At 41.9% G+C, this 14,366-nt stretch overlaps 1 protein-coding gene and 3 non-coding genes across 4 annotated transcripts; 1 reads left to right on the top strand and 3 right to left on the bottom strand.

Moving 5' to 3' along the window:
- The first annotated feature begins 674 nt into the window (after window positions 1-674).
- Window positions 675-11,814, top strand: fam81b (family with sequence similarity 81 member B). The gene is made up of 8 exons (XM_056420044.1): window positions 675-718; window positions 1,395-1,581; window positions 2,519-2,637; window positions 4,947-5,076; window positions 6,559-6,665; window positions 9,202-9,337; window positions 10,622-10,823; window positions 11,693-11,814. Exons 1-8 carry the CDS (start codon window positions 675-677, stop codon window positions 11,812-11,814), a joined length of 1,047 nt encoding a protein of 348 aa, XP_056276019.1.
- Window positions 10,140-10,213, bottom strand: trnai-aau (transfer RNA isoleucine (anticodon AAU)). The gene has a single exon. It is a non-coding gene; the product is annotated as a tRNA-Ile (tRNA).
- Window positions 11,815-12,287: 473 nt separating the features above from the next.
- Window positions 12,288-12,360, bottom strand: trnaf-gaa (transfer RNA phenylalanine (anticodon GAA)). The gene has a single exon. It is a non-coding gene; the product is annotated as a tRNA-Phe (tRNA).
- Window positions 12,361-14,249: 1,889 nt separating this feature from the next.
- On the bottom strand, window positions 14,250-14,323 carry trnai-aau (transfer RNA isoleucine (anticodon AAU)). Its single transcript has one exon. It is a non-coding gene; the product is annotated as a tRNA-Ile (tRNA).
- Between the last annotated feature and the right edge of the window lie 43 nt (window positions 14,324-14,366).

The following is a 14,366-nucleotide window of genomic DNA, read 5'->3' as shown; positions in this document are numbered from 1 at the left end:
GAGAGCTCTTCATATTTCATGGATTAGAATGTAAGTGTTGTTCAAACTCAATATTCCAGTTTGCCGAGTTAAGCTGCGTCACCGAGTATACTCGGCATTATTATCGCATTACTGTGTTGACAAATTCACACTGGCAGGCCGGCTCAAGGAGACCGCCGTTACCACGTGACAACACAAACACATGAACTCAAGAGCCGGCCGGCAGTGGAACACCTCAGGTGTGTGAGTATTCAAAACTTTAAAACATTTTTAAAAAGTGCTTCATATATTGTTGTTAAAGAAAAGACATATTATTGCCTTGTATTTTTCTCAGTGCCAAAATAGGATTTAACATGTGTTTTTTTTTTACTACATACATGCTTCTGGTGAATCCGGAACGTTCTTCACCTTCTCATCTGAATTACATTTTATCTTCTTTAAATCATAAACATTTTTCAACATTTTTAAAATGTAGCAACATTTTGGTCACAAGTCGAATATATTAGCATGTTTATTTCAAGATTACTTAGAAACATAAGCATAGACGATGCCGCTGCTCGCCATTTTCTGCCCCACTATACATTTAATACTGCAGTAATGTTGACATGGCAGATTAGAAATGCATTTGAGTAAAAACTATTTTATATCTCATCACAATATGTAATAGTTTTGTTTTATCATTTTAGACGAGAAGAATGTCACACAGGTTAAAGTTACAGCCCTACCAGAACCCCAACAGGTAACTTAATTAGTCTTTTGTGGATGCATTTTTTTTTTTCCATTTTATTTCTATTTCATTACTCTTATCATTTGAGTGTATTCCTTCTAATGCTATTGTGATGTCCCTTCTGTCTGTCGGTCTGATGCCTCGGGTTGTCGAGATCAATACCAGATAAACTCAACAAAATGTAATATTTTTAAAATCAATTATAACCATAAAAACTATGACCTTTCCTTCATATTTTCACATTCCTTAGTTCCTGTGGGTCACGAATTAAATTATACAATCAACCTGTGTCCAATAGGTAGATAAATTGTTTTTCCCCCGCTGATGGGATGGAAATATACAGTTGGGACCCACCAGAGACCTTTGTAACGCCGCTGTGAATCACATCGATCCTTAATCCTCAGTAGCATCAGCCAAGGAGACGCAGAACGCACAGGGATATGAAGTCAGGGAGAGGTCTAGTTTGGGGATGGCCTGAGGGTATGAAAACATCATCTCAATCCGTCTTCATTACTCCTCTTGGTGGATGAATGCTGGAAATTACTTTTTATTCCTGAATACATCACCTCCAGTGATGGAAAATGCAGACTTTTCATCATCCCTCATTTACCAAAATCAATAAGAAAGAGCTGATAAATGTGAAGAACTCGCAGCTTGTTTATCCGTCTCTGTTTACCTCCTGATTAAGTCCTGGCGTCTCGGAGGGCGGTCTGCGCAGCCAGGAGAGGACTCTGGCTGCGCTGCTGGATCAGGCCTCCAGGATCCAACGGGACGTGGCAGCAGGCCTGCAGGTCGAGGCACTGCCCCGCAAGCTGCTGGAGAGTCACATACTGACCATGACACACATTGTGAAGCAGCTGAGCACGGACATACAGGTATACAAGTGGGTCGATGGTAGAGGTCAGTGTCATATACAAATGTTCTGTAGCCTCTTTACTCTGAAATATCTCCTCATTATCTGGAGCAAGTCATTGTCCGTCTGTGTAAATATACTTTTCTCATCGTCTGTTCTTACATCTTCTCTCCTCTCATCTCTTTTGATGTGCAGCAGCACACACCCGGACACACACACACACACACACACACCCGGACACACCCAGACACACACACACACACCCGGACACAAACACACACACCCGGACACACACACACACACACACTCTCGTGTCCGCAAACTCACATCTGATTTGATTACCCGTGATGGTGCAGTGCCGGCTCCTCGTCAACATCAGCAGTGGACATTTCGTCTGGATAAGCACCAATGATGTACACATCAGGTTAAATAAATACTGTGCTTCATATATTGTGGTTAAAAAAGGGACTTATTGTTGCCTTGTATTTTTCTAATTTTTTACTGAGCCTTATATACACATAGTACACAATTAAATACATTACTTCATTGGTGCATACCAAATAAGCCATTAACATGATTAGAGACATTCTCTGAAATATTACATGCATGCTTGAGAGCCAATTTATTCGGCACATGAAGAAGTAATACGAGTAAGCATGACGTGTGTATGCTGGTAAATCAAATGATGATGAGGATATTTCTGGCGGTTTTTAATTATATTCTTCAGCGAAGGACATAATGATAGTTTTACAAGTTTTGTTTTTCTGGTCAGCATTAAAGAGGACAGAAAGGGAATTGACCCATTATTTTCTAGTGTCATCTTTAGTTTTCCGTCAGGTTCCCAAACAACTTTATTATAGATATAATAAATGCTTTCTTTGAACTTTGTTTCATGTGTGTTTTACTGCTGATTGGCTTGAACCTGAAATAAACAAATAGGCCGTCTTTATTCTGAACAGGCCCTGCAGAGACAGATGGCCCAGCGGGACTCCATCACCTCTGGAACTGCAATGGCTGTTCGAAGCCTGGACCAGAAGAGCGTAGCGGTCATCGGAGACCTGCGAGGCCGAGTAGCCAGGTATGCACGGCAGGTCGAGGTCAAACAATGTCGGCAAACACTGACGTACAAACTGCTCAGTGTTAATACAGCAATGGAACTAGAATGGGCACTCGGTAGAGCGCATACCTTCGCATATCACAAGATTGGGCATTGAATTATGAACATTTTGGCATTAGTTGCATGCCAATTGGATAAAAATTGACCGTGCTATGGTAAAAAGAAGATTTTGACCTTTTCATGACCTTGACCTTGACCCGATCGATCCCAAAATCTAATCAAATGTTCCCCGGATAATAAACAATCATCCCACCAAATTTCATGCGATTCGGTTTAATACTTTTTGTGTTATGCGAGTAACACGCACATAAATAAATAAATAAATACACGGCGATCAAAACATTACCTTCCGCATTTTCAATGCGAAGGTAATGAGTGCCAAGTGCTAGCACCTTTACACTTTCCTCCAAAGCATTATTTGGAGGGATTGTCTAATTATTTTTGACACAGGTCTGGAGCACAAGTGATTTGACAGATTATCTCTCTCTCTCTTTCATCAGACTTATTTTCTCTTCCTCTAATGAAGTGAAACTGTATCGCCTGCATCCTGCCTGGCAGCTCGCCACCGTCTCACAACTTCCAATCCGTCGTGACATCGCCTCTGACACTCTGACACTCCCACACACACACGTATACCCATACATTAATTATTTCCTTCTCAGCACAGTGATGAAAGGTACGGTATTGTCACGGTGCTATTAGAGTGGACCCAAAAGCACGACTCAGACAGGAGTAACAAAGAATACTGTCTTTGGTTGGAAACAGGCTGGGTCAAAACCGGGAGATCAGTCGAAGAAGCAAACAAGTCCAAAAAGGGGGAGGGCAGAGAATCAGAGAACATGGCAGGCAGGCAGGGTCAGAACAGGCAGGTCAGGAATATATTCTTATAACGCTGGAGAACTTGGCACGAAAACACAAGACAATCTGGCAGAGGACAAGTGGAAGTGAGGGAGCTAAATAGTGAGGGACTAACGAGGGGATGGGCTGCAGGTGAGAAGGGCGTGAGGACCAGGTGAAGGGAATGAGGGACTAACGAGGTGATCAGAGGCAGGTGAGGGGAGTTGGACTGACGAGATGGTGTGACAGGATGAAAACAACTATTACAAAAAGGAAGGCGTGGAGCTAAACTGTTACAGGTATTGACTTAAAACGCTCGAGCTGCTGATTAGCACGTGTTCATTATTTGGTGCCTGTGCAGATCCAATTGATTAGATTGGATTGCTGAAGAGATCCATCATCATTAGATTGGTGTTTTTGCACGTTTTGAATGTTGTGAAGATCTTATTTCACAGCTGGCCTGCTTCCTCCGTGGTGTTTAAGAGATCGGTGGTAAGAGCCTCGGGATGTTACTCAACAAACAGATGATTTATGGCCCAATGAAAGCTGGAGGAAAACCTCAACTACTCAACTAAATGACCTGTTATATTGTTCTGTGAAACCCTTCATGGAAGCACTGTCATGGTCTAAAGGGGAATAACCCTCATTTCACACTGGGCTTCTCCATGAATAGTATTTAGCTTTGGTTGTTGAGGTGAACACAGTAACCCTGATAGAGAAGGGGAGGGAGAGTGTTTACTGGTTTAGTGATGGCATCTTAAATGTAGCACAGGAAGGAAGACGCTGACAATAAGCCTTATCATATTACATAAACTCAACAGAGAACCTGTTGATGGAAGCTCTTATGGTTCAGCAGAGCCTTCTTCTGGCCGCCGTTAGAAGACAAAATTAGAAACATTAGCCTTGGAAATGACTCATATGGGCATCTGTCTGATTTCTTTCCAATTCAATTCAGTTTATTTGTAGAGCCCATTTTCACAAATTACAAATTCCCCTCAGAGTGCTTTACAATCTGTACACATAGACATCCCTGACCTTTGACCTTTGACCTCACATGGGATCAGGAACAACTCCCAAACAACCCTTCAGGGTAAAACGTCAGAACCCTTGAGGAGAGAACAGAGGAGGATCCCTCTCCAGGATGGACAGGTGTCATAGATGTCATGTGACCAGAAGGAATCATTACACACTAATTAAAACACAGGAACAACACAATGAAGATGACAGAGTGGATGAAGAGTTGGTAGTCGGCATATTCCACCATCAGGCAGATGGCCTGCCCGTTTGCCCGTTTGTCTCCCGTCTGAACTGCACGTGCTTCATAAAGCAGCTTCTCCCCGTTGTCTCCAGTGTTTTTGCTCATCTCCTTGATTTCCCACTTCCTCACATTCAGCTCCCCTCATTCCGGGGCCCCTCTCTGCTTCCCATGTCAGGTGCGATGCCAGCATCGCCACGCTGAGCGCCGACATGAGCGGCGCCGAGCAGCGGCTGGTTCGACTGCAGCAGGAGACGGCAGAGCTCCGGTCAGCCGAGGACACGCGGCTCAAAGAGCTTCACGTCAAGGTGAGCGGCGGCGACAGAGAGTATGGCATCACTTTATACCCGATATAAAAAGTCTCCAAGCACCACTCCCAGAAATAATCTTCATCAGAAGTTACTTCTTTGATACACACTTGGACATACAACTATGCCTCATCTGTGTAACATTCAAGACATTAAAACTTGTCAGAATTACGCAGGAGAAAACATTCAAATATCTAGAATATTGCAACGCTTAAATGGTACATTGCATATTTGTAACCATAACAGCTGCATAGTATCCCATTTATTTCAGACATGGCCCTCAGAACATGAACGTAATGAAGCTGGTCATCCCGTCTTCTCCTCTCGTGGCACTCGCAGGTTGACCTTTTTTTGTGTGCCATGTCTCGACATCTATAACATGGATGACCGTTCATTGATACAGATGTTCATGGTTCCCAGAGGCAGCAACTGCTGGATGGATTAACTTTGGTTTGACTTCATTGATAGCATCAATTTGACACTTTTCATCATTCAATCCCAAGTTCATTACTAATTAGAAAGCATTAGCATGCTTACACGCTAAACTAAGATAATCAACATGTTAACTGTTCAACGTCAGCATTATCATTTGGAGTATTCTGGCAGTCGTATTGAGCACAAAGCCCATAAGTACCTCAGTATAGACTCAAAGACAAATCTACATCGCTTCACGCTTTATCTTCTCATTATTCTTAGATGATGGCGTATTACACTAAGTATACAACCCTAACCTATCCTCACCTCACCATCTTGAGATAGTGTTAAGTCCGGGGTTCGTTTGAATACTCCAGCCTCAAATCTAAGGAATTACGTTCTTGTGTGTTCATTTATTTGGTTAATACAAGGGCTATTACATTTATTTAAATGCTGCTTGCACAAAGGAAATACTAATCTGTCAATATGCACAGAGGGTGTTCCGTGTTTACCTGAAGAGGATGGCTGGCTGCTTGGCATGAGAGTTGGAGCTTCCTGCCGCCGAGTGAGACTGCATGAAGTAAAGTCAGGTGGCGCTACCACAGACTCTGAAATGAGAAATATGGGATTTCAAGGTCTCTCCATAAACAGCTTTTACTGCACTTTAAAGTCACATTTTCTTCACAAGATGAAAAATAATACAAAGTACGAAAACACTGGATCAGGACAAACGTTACAATTCTCCATCACTTTACTAAATCCAAAGCCCACCACAACTGCCCTCGACCACGTTGGCCTCACGCGGAGCCTGCACTCGGTTGTGTTGGCTGCACCGGGGGATAAATCATTGTAATGGCGGCGCATTAGCTGTGGAGCAGTGGTCAAGCATGTGCCATAAAGATAATTGAAAAGGCAGAGAAAGTGGGTCAACACTGTTACTGTGCAGCAGCTCGATCAGCTCGACTCAGCAGAAGCTGCGGAGGCCAAAGGTCAGATCGTGCGGCGCCGGCAGCACAAGATGCTCCAGCGTCACGTGACATTGTGCGTTTGTGCGTTTTCTTTTTCCAGCTCCATCACGACCTGTGGAGGCTGGAGGCCTCGGTGGCAGAACATTCACAGGAACACAAGATCTCTCTGGCTGACCTGCAGACACAAGTTAGACTCCTGGAAACCAGGTAATTAGGCCTTTAGTTCAAGAGGAAGCACAATCCCAAAACTCCTATGTTACTTGTTCAAATGTCATGTCGTGTATTTGTTTGATTTACTTTTGCGTTTGCTCCCAAGGGCTGGCCTCGGTGCACAGTGGTGCTTATGTACATTACAAGCATGATTGTCTTAGTCTTCCTGTAAAAATGTCAGATATGTATGTTGACGTAAATTTGAATTTAACATGTGTTTCTCCCTCTTCCCCAGGTTTTATTTTCTTGAAGACTTTAATGTTTTTTCAGTTTGCTGCTTGTGATTTGGAAATATGGACATCTTCTTGGCTAATTTGCCTTTCAGCAAGAAACAATTGTTCCCTTTTTCATTCTGCCCAGACTCAAATATAGTAATCTATGAGTTACTAATTAACTTATCAAATAATGTCCCAGTCAGCCCTAACTCTCTAGCTGAGTCATGACCATCCCAACGCATGAGGCAGAGCAAAGCTGCTAGTCAAGTGGATTTACTAATCTATTTGAAAAATTAACTCAGAAGGCAGCAAGAGTGGATATAGTTTGATTATGGTGGAAAATTAGAATTATATTTGTTATTATAGGATATCTGTAATGGAAACCGGGTCACTGACCATGTGAATATAGAGGAAAGGCAACATTGTCCGTTTCTAAGCCAGATAGAATAATAACCACAAAAGGTACATACCAATATTATATCCAGCTATCGAAGGGCTCCTTGCTATTCCATCTCTAAACCTCGTCTTCTGTGTTGCTAATTAATTTCCACGCAAACAGCTGATTTCCGAGGATCTTTCACAAACTCAGTGGATTTGGCATCCTCCTGGCATTTTGTGAAACAGCAAATTAAAACCGTATCAGCTCTCGGATTTTATGATCCACAACTTTAAGCACGTTATCCAATTCCTCAAAAGCAGAACAACTTTAAAACCCTCCTCTGTGATGCCGACGCACCTGACATTCAGTATTTGGGCCCGTTTCCCACAGTTTCTCCTCACAGTGAGAGCCACGAACAAACAACTCGCACGAGTTTGAAGTTTCAGCTCAAAAACACAATCAAACCTCAGCACACTGGCCGATTTACAATAACCTCCATGGAGAACGACAGATTCTAAAAGCTCATCTAACACGGTCAAGTCAGCTGTCCTGAAGTCTAGACCTGGGGTCCCCAAACCTTTTCCTGTGAGGGCCACATAACTGTTCCCTTCTCTGATGGGGTCAGGGGTCAGTTTGTAACAGAACAAGTGTGACGATCACAGGGTGCCTAAATGTAAACATGTATTGTTTTCCAGAAAGCCACATAACCAAATATTAATAACCCTCTCTGGGTTTATCACAGAAAAAAAGTCAGGAAATAAATAACACTATTCATGAAATAAATAACCAAATAACCCTCTCTGGGTTCTGCACAGAAGAAAGTGTATTGAACATTAACTTTCTGTTCTTAACAGGTAAACGTTTTGCTTAGTTGTCGGAGCAGAATCTCTGACTCAAATGCATTCTGAATCCATGTTTCTCTTACCGAACCTTTTCGCCATTATTCCGTTCTATTTGACAGCGGCTAGTCGAGGATCTGCGTGGCCAGACTGAAAAATGAATAAATAAATAAAATCAGAATGCGTCTCTGGTATTGTTCAGGGGGCGGGGCCAAATGTGGAGGCGGGCCGTATCTGGCCCGCGGGCCTTAGTTTGTGGACCGCTGCTCTAGACTCTCTGGGCCAATCAACAGTCAACATGAGCATGATCGGCCTGCCAGCGCAGCGTTATAAATGAGGCGTCTCTGCTTGAATAGATACAATAATGTGTAGCAGGAGCATCAGGTTTGTACTTCAGGCAAACAGACACACAAACAGTCCTGGCATTTGCTTCATTGATTTTCTCCCCTTGGGGAAGAAAGTCAATTAAATTGAGCTTCCGACATGTTTAGCATATAAAATAAAATGTTGATGAGACGCTGCCTATTGTGTGTTATGTCACACTCCAGCCCACATCATATTTCACTCAGGTCTCAGGTAGCAGCTTTCATCTGAGACATTTTGTTTAACATTGTTGTCCCAATAGGCTTATGTAAGTTATGTGAGATGCATACAGTTATATAAATGGCAACCCAGTCCAATATGATATATAAAAGGAGGAAAGATGTGTGAACAGTGTTCAGATCTACAAAAAGAGCCATAAGATCAACATCAGGCGTTTCTTAAATGTTCACGCAGCATCGTTCCACCACAAGAAGGAGAGTTTGTGTCTCTCAGCCGAAATAGCAGCAGCACTCGACCTCAAAGTAACAATGTTCTGCTGCAGCCGCCTTCAACCACCGTGAAGTATTGGTTATGGAAACAGATGCATTCTTATTCCCGAGCCAAGCACCCAGTCGGAGCTGTATATAGATGGCCTACATGTACAGTAAGCATTGCAACGCCTTCAGTTCCGAGTTTGAAAAGAAAAATGCAATTCGCAGCTATTTTTATCCGCCAGTGTGTTTTCAAACTAAAAGCCGTCTGCGTTTTTCTTGTTGCTATTGGTGACGGCGTTGCAGGATGTCAGGTGACCTGCAGGAGGCCCAGGAGAAGGCGGATTCTCTGAGCGAGCGGACAGACCAACAGTTCCGCAGCTTGGCCCAGACGCGTGCGGCGAGCAGCCGGCAGCGCCGCACACAGCTGCAGGACAACAAGGTACCGGAGGGTCTGTTGTCATCGTTTGACCAGCAGCTCACGCAATTACGTTCACAATATTACCATTCAGGTAATAAGCAGGTAATATTCAGACATGATATGTCTGTATTCTGTGTCTTTGCCTCTTTTGATTTGTTACATTAATTACACATGTACAGTTATCAAAAGTAACATGGGTAAGACTTTGGAAAGCTTTCGCAACTTCTTCTGACAAATTATCTTTTAGTGAAGCAGTGCAGATAACAACAAAGCTCATCTTAGGTTAGGCGCATGCAAAACAATACTGATAAAGATCATATTGAGCCCAATCATTTTCATCTAAGGGCTCAATTAATAGGATGAGGTCACGTTTTTAGCCAAACCTTTTGAACGGGCATGATTCATGCCCGTTAGTAAAGCTAATTACTAAAGTACTTTTACACAAAAGTGGGGATGTCTCCGATTTCAACAACTACGCTTCATTTCTTAGCAAAAATCCTTGACCTCTCAACATCTTACACCACAAGCTACAGGCTATGCTGGTTCCGCTGTTACCTCACAGGAAGAACTGCATCCATTGTTGCTGATACCACTCCGTCGAACCAGCTTCCCCTCGCTGACTCATCTTCAGAAGGACTTTGATGATTTACAATTATCACTCTTATCACACTTAAGTCACAGACTAGTTTTAAACGCAGAAAAGACCAAGTACACGGAATTATCCACCTCCACACATACAAACTTCTTTGCTGCATTTTCAATCCAGGCTATTTATTTTTAGAATACGACATTCTTTCACAGAGTAAATGTGAAAAGATAGTCCTGGCCAGTATGGGGGTTGAACCCATGACCTTGGCGTTATTAGCACCACGCTCTAACCATCTGAGCTAACCGGCCTCCATAGAGCAGCAGCATGACGTCATAATCACTGCACTATCATGCAGCCCCATCAACGCTTCAGTTAGTCCCCGAGTATCATCGTGAATTAAGAATAAAATGCCCTCTGAGAGAGCTTTACACTTTATGATGTTAGGTTTTTTTTAATGATTCTTCACTCTTTTAATTCCCATTTATTGTGTAGTTGTGTTCTCCATTTTGCTAATTGGGTTCTTGTGAATGTTTATTGTTCTCAGGTCTCAATGTCACTGCCTGATTAAATAAAGATATAATGAAATGTCACAAGCAGCACCTTGACATCAGGATTAAATACAATGTTCAGGACGTGTCACATACACGTCATCGGGGTTATAAACTGCCAGGCAGTGCTGCGCGTTTCTAAATGTTAGTTGTGTGTTCTGCATTCAGCTAGAGGCTGATTCTAGATCAGCTGCCCGGCTCCGGGCTCTGGAGGCCCGTGTGGAGCAGCTTGAGGCCCGGCGAGATCAGACCCACCGCAGCCGGGCGGAGCGGCCCAAACGCTCAGGACCCACTCTCGGTGACAGAGAGACCTCAGCGGAGAGCAGCCTCCGTTGTGAGCTGCAGCTGCTCAAACAGGAATACCACAAAGGTGTGTGTGTGATCACCGTCTGCAGCCGGCTGTCAGGAGAGAGTAAACACACACGGTGCACGACAAGGAGAAGTGCACATGCGGGAAAGCTTCACTAAAGTCAGGAAAGGATACTGTTCATAATTAGTGGCATGGCATTAATATATATATATATACAAGGAGTGTTAACTCCTTGTCGTAAATGCCAATACCGCAGGACTAAATTAGACAGGTGTGAGCAACAGCTGCTTGAAGCTACCACAAAGCCAAGAGGTCAGAGGTCATACACAGGAATACATGCAGGCAGCCGGGAGCTCCGCTCGGCATCAAGCTGCTGTGGACGTCCATCCCCACCTCACTGCCCATTGGAAGCTCATTTACTGGGAACTCTGGCAAAAGATGTCAAATCATTTTGGAAATGATTTGAAAGCACTTTTTGGAAAACGTCTTTCAGTCTCCAGCGCTTATTAAAATGTCGACAAATAGAAAATGAAATAAATAAAAGCAGGAGTGAACTGCTCTATGAATCATCGCTCATCCATCGCTCTCAGTGTAAGAGAGTCATCCGTCCATTGCTCTATTTTAAGTATAGGATGGAACGATGGCAGGAGATGGTATTAAAGGGGAGAAGAGTTATACATATTTGATGAATGTCGTAAATAATCTTGGCAAGACAGGCGGTCAGAAAAAGAAGAGAGATTTAATATCACGTCATTGTAGAAGAACGTTTATCCCTCTACCTCAGACACACGCATGCATTAAGGACAAATATATCCATTTCAGTCAGTATATGCTCTTAACTACCAATGAAGTCATGATACTGATTGTTAGATAACTTTAACCAGAGATGAGACACACTCCTCTGCACTGCCTGCTTCTCTTTGGAACAGGGTTCCTGGCTGTGCATGCTGCAATTAAGTCCCTGAGGCAGATAGGCGACATCAAATCCCGCCTCGACAAGGAGAAGCTTCAGAAGGACATCAGCGATGTCTGCGGCAAGCTGGCTCGATGACCTGCGACATCATTAACGGGAGAGGAGCTCCTTGTTGCCGTCACACCTGTGAAGCAAGAGCTTGAATACAACTCATTTCAAAGCATGCCAGCTCACAGATATATTTAACTTAAATCACTCTTTAAAAATCAGAGACATTATCTTGTGATCTGAAGAACAATCCCATTTGGAACTTGATTACACAGACCTGTCAATGACATTTCCTTTTTTTATTAAATTATTAATAATTCAAATTATTTAAAAGGTAAGATGACATATTTTCCACCATTTAACTTCATCTCACTGATTATTGTTTACCCCAGATGTGTCACTTGTGATAAGAACACTATGTAATATTGTACATGGGATAAACCATGAAATATAATTTGCAAATCAATGAGAAGGCACTGTGTGTGAATCTGGAGGTTTTGAATGACTTCTAGTCCGGCGCGATATAAACTGATGAAAAAAAAATACTGATTGAGAAAAACTGTTGCCGAAACCCGGGATCGAACCAGGGACCTTTAGATCTTCAGTCTAACGCTCTCCCAACTGAGCTATTCCGGCTTTTCTACTGCGAGGTCAAAAAAGATTAGATTTACCCACTCAAACTCATATCGAAATATTGTGATTTTCGCAGTGTTTTTATCTCACAGCCATCATTAGGCTGCCTGCTCCACTTTGCTTTAAACTTTTGTGTTTTTACAGATATAAAGCTCTCAAGCCTCGCCTCCCACTACCAAGACAGACAGCTACAGGTGAACATAGTGCAGTTCTTTAGATGTGTACAGTAACTTCTTTAAACCCATTGTTATAGAACAGCTTTTAAGTGATCTCGTCCTTTAATGCAAAACTTTGGTTCCCCTAATTTAGTTTTTTATTTTAATATATATTTTTAAATGTTAAATTTGTTTCTTACTATTCCATTTGTTTCACCTTGACGCTGTAAACATTGTTTTTATTTTAAAAGTGCTATATAAATAAAAATATTATTATTATTATTATGTTTAGTGTATTATGTTTCCCTCAGGACTAAAAAACAAAAGCTAAAGAGAGTAAGTGTTGGACTGAAACACGACACCAACTGTCAAATCCTACTCATTCCCTTTTTTAAAGTAAACATTCTAATTAAACATTTCCACTGAATTTTAAATGGGTTTAAACATTTAATTAAAGATCTTATACTTTTATTTTTTTCCAAACTCAAAATGAAATATTTTAGCACAAATCCTTTAGCACAAAATCAATGTATTTAACGCTGCAATGTATTCCTTCACCAACCAGCAGCAACACATATTAAGCAGCATTTTTAACCCTCCTGTCACCTTCAAATGTACTAACATCTTTTACCCTTGGGGTCAATTTGACCCCAGCAATTAAAAACTCCAGAAAATGATTAGAATTAGTATTGTTTCCCAAGTTTAGGTGTCAGGTACTTTGTTTGTTTGTTGACTACCTAAATAGCCTTTTAAATAAATAAATAAAGTTGATATTTCTTATATGTTTTACACAGTGAAAAACAGTCTGGGGTCAAATTGACCCCAAAGAACACCGATGCAAACAAGTTGTGTTCAGGACATTGAAAACATATGTTTTCCCAGTTGTCCCCAATAAATTAGGAAAAGTTATGAAATATTAAGCACAAAAAGATGTCATTCATTTATTTAGAGACGTTAAACATTGAATGGGGTCAAATTGACCCCCAAGGCAACAGGAGGGTTAAACACCATGAAAGTAAATACACATTTCACCCACCATGCCGTCTTCGGACCGCTGATGACCCTGAAGCGTCTTCTCTGCTGTTTGCTTGTTCCAATGCACGAGAACCTTCCTGTCCCCACAGGTGCTCCACATCAGTGACACTGATTGATGAGGTGACAAGCAGACGGTGCTGCTGCTGCTGCTGGTGCACTCTGGGAAATGTAGTTGTATGAGACTAAGTCCTCAGATTCAAATGGTCACGTTGGTCAGCCACTACTCGACATTTGCTAACAGATTCGCCATACCGATTTTAAGGTGATATACTTGTTTCCTGATGCCCTAAAGTGGTAAACATATGTTAATGACGCTTCAAATGTTGTGGAATTTTCACGAATGTATAGTAGTAGATCTTGTATTCTATACACAAACTATTCAAAATAGCAGGAATCAAAGTTATTCTACATCCTCATATATTAAATTGCCTGTATTGCATTGACTTCTACAGTATTACGTATTAGTCTAAACACATCACGTAAAGTGTGTGATGATTGTGGTATATGTCTGTATTTATTTATGTTTATGTGCATAAAATACGTAATACTGTAGAAGTCAATGCAATACAGGCAATTTAATATATGAGGATGTAGAATAACTTTGATTCCTGCTATTATGAATAGTTTGTGTTTATGAATTCAGTATTTATTAATTTTTCCTATAAGACATTCTTCGACAGCTTAAATGTGAAAAGATAGTCCTGGCCAGTATGGGGGTTGAACCCATGACCTTGGCGTTATTAGCACCACGCTCTAACCATCTGAGCTAACCGGCCTCCATGGGGTTCTGGCATGACGTCATAATAAGCGTAAAGGAAA

The sequence above is a fragment of the Pseudoliparis swirei genome, chromosome 7 (assembly GCF_029220125.1).
Source record: "Pseudoliparis swirei isolate HS2019 ecotype Mariana Trench chromosome 7, NWPU_hadal_v1, whole genome shotgun sequence".
Classification (NCBI taxonomy): domain Eukaryota; kingdom Metazoa; phylum Chordata; class Actinopteri; order Perciformes; family Liparidae; genus Pseudoliparis; species Pseudoliparis swirei.
The sequence above is the reverse complement of the archived record's forward strand: the minus strand, read 5'-3'. Positions and strand labels throughout refer to the sequence as shown.